Source organism: Equus przewalskii, chromosome 20 (genome assembly GCF_037783145.1).
Source record: "Equus przewalskii isolate Varuska chromosome 20, EquPr2, whole genome shotgun sequence".
NCBI classification, from domain to species: Eukaryota; Metazoa; Chordata; class Mammalia; order Perissodactyla; family Equidae; genus Equus; species Equus przewalskii.
Genome location: NC_091850.1, coordinates 26,351,971 through 26,357,970, shown reverse-complemented (window position 1 = coordinate 26,357,970; position 6,000 = coordinate 26,351,971). Strand labels below are relative to the sequence as shown.

Here is a 6,000-nt window from a genome sequence, read left to right as displayed (position 1 = left end):
TGTATTCATAAATGCATGAAATGTTTATTAATAATAAGAATAACAATGAATGAAGCTGACTTGACACATGTTGACATTTAATTAAACATTTGTTAATTTTGATTTTGCATTTTTCCCTTTGTGTTTTGGCCCCTTTTTTTCCTTTTATTTTCTTTTTATAGGGTTCTCAGACCTTTTCAAAAGCTCTCAGGCCTTAAGTACTATACTATCTAATGGATAAAATTGTGCAGCCAGTTAATCATCTTCTTATGTGGGTAGCCTCCCTTATACAATTCATAAAGCTAGATATTAAGTTGGATCATATGAAATTGCTGGTTTTTTTGTTGTGGTGGTTAAATATGACTGAATAGAGGCAATTTCACATGATTTAACCTAATACATCTTGGTTACAAATACAAAATGGTTTTTCCCTTGGAGACGTAGAGCTAAAGTGGAGAGCTAAGACTAATGAGCAGAGTGCTGTGCCTGTGGTGGGTGCCCGGTAGTTACTTGCCCAATGAATGCATGCCCGTGTCAACAAAATGACCAAACAAGACACAACTATGTAAACAAGAGAGAAAGCAAATGGCACAGACTCGTGGTAATGGAATTGGCAGAAGATATTAACCATACAAAGCACTTTGGTAATTACTTTAAAGTGTTTTTAACCAACATCCTCTTTTAAACTTAATTTTGTTTTGTTAGCAAGAGATTGGCATTGCCTGTGGGAGAAAGCAGTCCTGGCATATTTCAGCGCTGACGCTCCTTATTAGGGAATTAAAAAATGGAAACATCATAGAAGTTCAAGGAGGAAAAGAAGCATTGTGGATCTAAGAGAGAGGAGACTTCAGACATTGGCAGGATTTTCACGAAGCTTATTGCTTTTCATTTGGCAGCAAGAATTATCTCCAAGGGCAGGGTCTTAACTTGGAAGGTCCTGATGTTTTTCTTTCCATACAATCCCAGGGAAGCAACAGCTCTGTTTTTCTGGTCTGGCCATCCTAGAGAAAACAAAAGATTATCAAGTTTTAGTGATTAATAGGACTTCAACTTTGAGTTCATCCACCTATCCATTTATTCATTGCCTTATCCTGTTGCACCGCCATGTGCCAGATACTGTCTAGGTGCTGGGAATAGAATGAGGTTTAAGATATAAGACACATTTCCAAACTAGAGGGGATATTTATCTTGTGTAGGGAGAGTAAATGCGATCAGTACTAGAAGAGCAGAGGGAAAAGTGCTCAGGGAGCATAGAGAGAGAACTGATTCCTATAGAAATTGGAGGAGATTTCACTAAAGAGATGTTAATTAGCCTGAGTCCAGAATAGAAATTTTCAACTCTGGGTGTAGATTAGAATAACCAGAGGATTAAAAAGAGAGAAAGAAAAGAGAAAAAGAACCATGCCCAGGCAGGATCCATGACAAAGGTTCTGGTTTTATTGACTTGAGATAATCTGTTTTGTTTTATTTTTGATTTTGTCCTTTTAAAAAAAATCTAACCAGGTAAATATAATGAGCAACTAGGGTGAGAACCACTGGTCTAGAAGGAGTAGAAACAGAGAAGGTGAATGAAGGAGAGTGAGGTTGAATTGGTTGAGGGAAGAGAAAGTCAGAGTGCATTCCACTTTAAGTAAATAGTACGTAAAAAGAAAGATGATGTGCTAAGGTTTTCAACCTCATGATGGGGGTAGGCCCAGTTTAAGTGGGAAGCTGAAACTGAACATTCTGAAGAAAATTGGATGCCTGTAAGAACTTCCTTAAGGGAAAGATTCAACAAGAAAGATTTCACATGGTCTAGTGTCTCAGCGAGGAACTGGTGGCCCATCATTGGTCAGGTACGACAAGTCAACCAGAAGATACTAGTGGCCTCAAAAATGCTATATATATAGAAGGAGAGAATTTGATTTCCATTATCCATGAAACACAGAATGTGGAACCTGAATCAAGAAATTTACATAAAAAACTGGGTGCAAATGGATGAAAACAGCAAGGCCTCCCAAGAAGTAAACTAACCCTAGAAATACCTTCACTACCCAGAGTCAACAGAGTTCCCACGGGAAAGAATTTCTGCTAAAGACCAATGCTGTGGTCTACTTACAAAAATTACTAAGTACTCAAGGAAGAAAAAATGCCACGAGAATGAGTAAGCAGACTAAACAGACAAAGAATTATAGTGCCGAAACTGTATATTCTGGAGCAATCTGAGAGGGACTTCCATATGAACATGCTTAACATATTCAAAGAGATAAAAGTAGGGGAAAAAAATCCAGTAGGCTAGGAAATAAAAATAACAGACTTGAGAAAGAACCAAATAGAAATTTTAGAAAAATAATTTTTTAAAAATTCTCAATAGATTGGTTAAAGGGTAGACTATATGTACCTGAAAAAACAGAACTGGAAAATTCGAAGTTAGAGCTGATGAAATCACAGAGAATGTTGCTGAATATTCCACGTAGAGAGAGATGGGTAGAAAACAGGGGTGCTGAGTGCCAACAGCAGGGAGTTTTGGAGCATGCAAATGCTTTTTGGAATAGAAATCATTAGAGCGACACTTTAGATAGATGAGATGTGAGCTAGAGGAGCATATATTTCTAAGTCAATTATCCCAATATTGAAGACAAATTCTACCATGTATATTGTTACCATATTGCTGAGTTTCTAAGTGTGTTTGCTGAGAGGGCAAAAGACATTCTTGTAATATTAAAATTTTTGTTGTAAGAGTTGAAATTATGATTGAATGATAAAACCGAGGCTGAGTCCTTATTTGAGGAAACTACATGATTGTCTCAGAAATTTTGTTGTAGAAAACTGTTCAATCAAAAATGTAAGCTATGATTTCTATAGGAAATTAACCTTACTAGTTAATCTTGTGATAATTAACACTTGAGCTAATCTCATTTATCTATTAGGATTCTACTTAATTCTACCAGAATGAAAGACTAAGCAGATCCTCTTAGTCTCAGAAATAAGGCTAAAGTCACTCTTCCTCCTAAAAAGCAAAATATGATTTCAGATGATTAGCTTAAAACTGCAGAATCTCAGTTTTCTGAAACACTAGTAAAGATAAAATCGCAAAATTAAAATTCAGTAAATATCATTCACGTAAATTTTAAAAACATCTAAAACAACATCGATTTATTTTTTGTACTTATATATTTAGTACAAGTACAAAAATATGGACTGGTGGGATGCACACTAACAATGAAAGTGATGTGTCTGAGGTGTGTGGGAGAGAGGAGTGGCACCCGGGCTTTGGAGGAAGAGGATGTAATGCAAAGTATCAGTAATTGTCTTTCTTATAAAGGGGCTCTGAAGTATTTACGCATATGTATATGTATGCACACACACACATACACAGTCTGTGTACTATATATGGATATATAAAGTATATTTGGTATACATGTGTTTAGCATTTGTTAATTCTGGATGATGAGTAGCTGGATGTTTGTTATATTCTGTAAACTTTTCTCTTTATATGAACATTTTGATAATTTAAAAGTAATACAATCATTACAATTTAATATTTGCTTATAATTTTGTTTAAATATAAACATAGAAGTGTTAAAACTGCATGCTAAATGACACGTAAAAACTGATTTGTCCATTTTCACTATTCATCCCATTTTTATTCTCTGTTTACATAGATAATCTAGCTGTTTAGGACAAATTAATTCAAGAACTAGTTTTTAAATTAAATAATCCCAGAATGCACATTTTTGTTCTTAATAATTTCAAATAAGTTGTTCTCACCTTAAGAGATCTTTTTCTTTCCGGTTTCACAGGCAATTCCCTCAAATGCGATTGGGCAAGAGCACAAACATTGTCCGTCCATCTGAATCACTGTACCTCCATTTTGGCAAGGATGGCATTTTCTTACACTGAATTCATTGATATAATCTTCAATGGCTCTTTCCAAATTTTGTTTCTTTTGGTGTGCCTCTTTCATTTTCACTGGAATCAGATTATATATAGGAGACAGCTGCAAGAAAGCAAAACATTTAATTTGAGGTCTTTTTCTACTGATGGAACTTGTGGAACATCTTCACTTTATTTATTTATTGGTTCATTAATTCAACAAAGGTGTATTGAATGTTGTTGCCAGATATGATGTTAGCTTTTAAGACTGTACTAGAGATCTCATGAAGATCACATTATGCAGGTAAGAAGACTGATACTAAATAATCTTACAGACAAACTTAAAATGGAAACTTTGATAGTGCTACAAAGGACGGGTATACATGTTTCAAAATTGAGCAATCGTGGATTTAAACTTTTGGCAGGATAATTTATTGACATACTTATTGTGAGTTGTTTCTGCTGCCTTCTTCCCTCCTCCCCTCTTCCAGAAGGTAGCCAGGTGCTTGCCATCTCTTGTCTAAAAGGTGGTTTGTGTGCAAGGCCAGGTCCAGAATGCCCCTGAAGGCAAACTTTTTATTAGCTTTTTTCTCTAAAAGCCTAAATTCATTGAAACATTTTCGCTGGGAGGAGTGTGGGTAGAACGCCACGGAGGGAGGTATTCCTCCAGACCAGGGAAGGGGACAGAATGAGTATGTACTGCAAGTAGCAAGAAACCATAACTAAATCTTTAGCAGCTATTTTGGGAAGTCACAAGCCCTGTGGGCTGCCTCTAGGGAAGCTGGATATCAAGGACCAGGGCTCCAGTTCTATCAATGATTCTCATGCACCATCTTGGCATGGAAGGCTTGGAACCACTTGACTCCTAGTGAACAAGTGAGCTTGAACAACGAGGTTATCAGGGTGACCGCAACGGACTAAATTCTTACATGTATCATATCCCCATTTCCCAGAAAGAAGCATCAGGATTCTCATACTAATTTAGACAATGAGGAAAGATCTCCCTGAATCCCATCCAACACATAAATGAAGGATAAATTTTCCAGCAACTTGAAGGGGTGGGATCTCAAAGTCAAATTTAATTAGACTTAAAGAAAATGAAGTAAAATGATTTATTTTGCACACAAATTCCTGGAGCAAGATACATAGTTGCTAGAACTGAGTCAGGAAAGCTTGGAAAGGCTTTTCTAAGAAAATGACTATTAAACTGAGATTTGAAGGTGTTAAGGCAGAAAGAAGAGTATTTCAGTCATACAATGCAGAATTCAAAAAGTTTTTTAGTGGAGGGACCATAATACATTTAGAAAACTTGCCTCATATATCCTTGTAATTTAGATAAATTCAACTGTGTGACTATAAAGAACTGTTTGAGTAAATAAGTTGTTAGAAATCGAGGGCCTTTGGTAGAATAGCACTTTGAAATAAGAGACCACAAAATTTAAAAGAAATTGGAATCTAAGGACTCAAGAAAGAGGAGATAAAAATATACCACAAATTCCTGCAAAAGACAGGAACTTAATAACAATTAAATAATGTCAACTAATCCTTCTTCTGAGCATAATGAGAAAAGTTGGACCAAAATTAAAAATGTGCATGACAGCCCTGGAGAGCTAACCAGGTAATAAAGAATGACCAGGCTATGATCCGGGAGGAGATGGAAATTCATTGAGGTGAGCCTGGTATTTTTGGGCCACCAGTCCCCTTGACGCATTTCCTAATTCAGGAAGAGGCAGTCAAGAGGCTAAGAAGCAGAAGAGCACATTACTGGACTGGGGAAAAAAGGTGGGAATTCAGGGACAACAAAGGTAAACAAGTTGTGCTTTGGGTTCGACCCAAAGGCCTACAGCCCTAGAAGGAAGAAGGAACCAGAAGTGGGGGAAGCCTGGAAAAGACTGCGGCCTGGTTTGGATTAAAGTGATCCTGAATCATTAGTACCAGAGAAGCTTTCCAGATGTAAATAAATACTTTCTTTGGAGGAAAATAAAATCATGCCAGGCCTCGAGCTACTCCTCTAACAATTTTTTAAGTATAATATCCAGACCACAATAAAAATAGCCAGGTACAAGAGGAAACAAGGCAATATGAATCAGAACCGGTAGAAATAACAGAACCTAGAAACAGAGCTATATTTGAGTTATCAGATATAGACTTTAAAATAACTACATT

At 36.4% G+C, this 6,000-nt stretch overlaps 1 protein-coding gene across 3 annotated transcripts in view; it reads right to left on the bottom strand.

The window, feature by feature from the left end:
* C9 (complement C9) overlaps window positions 1-6,000 on the bottom strand; it is a 46,144-nt gene continuing 40,144 nt past the window's right edge. For all 3 annotated transcript variants that reach the window (XM_008526614.2, XM_070586934.1, XM_070586935.1), the window contains 2 exons: window positions 3,730-3,958; window positions 1-980 (listed from right to left, as the gene is read on the bottom strand). In XM_008526614.2, coding sequence (XP_008524836.2) covers window positions 3,731-3,958 — 228 coding nt within the window. In that variant the 3' untranslated portion in view covers window positions 1-980; window position 3,730. The remainder of the gene's footprint in view (window positions 981-3,729; window positions 3,959-6,000) is intronic.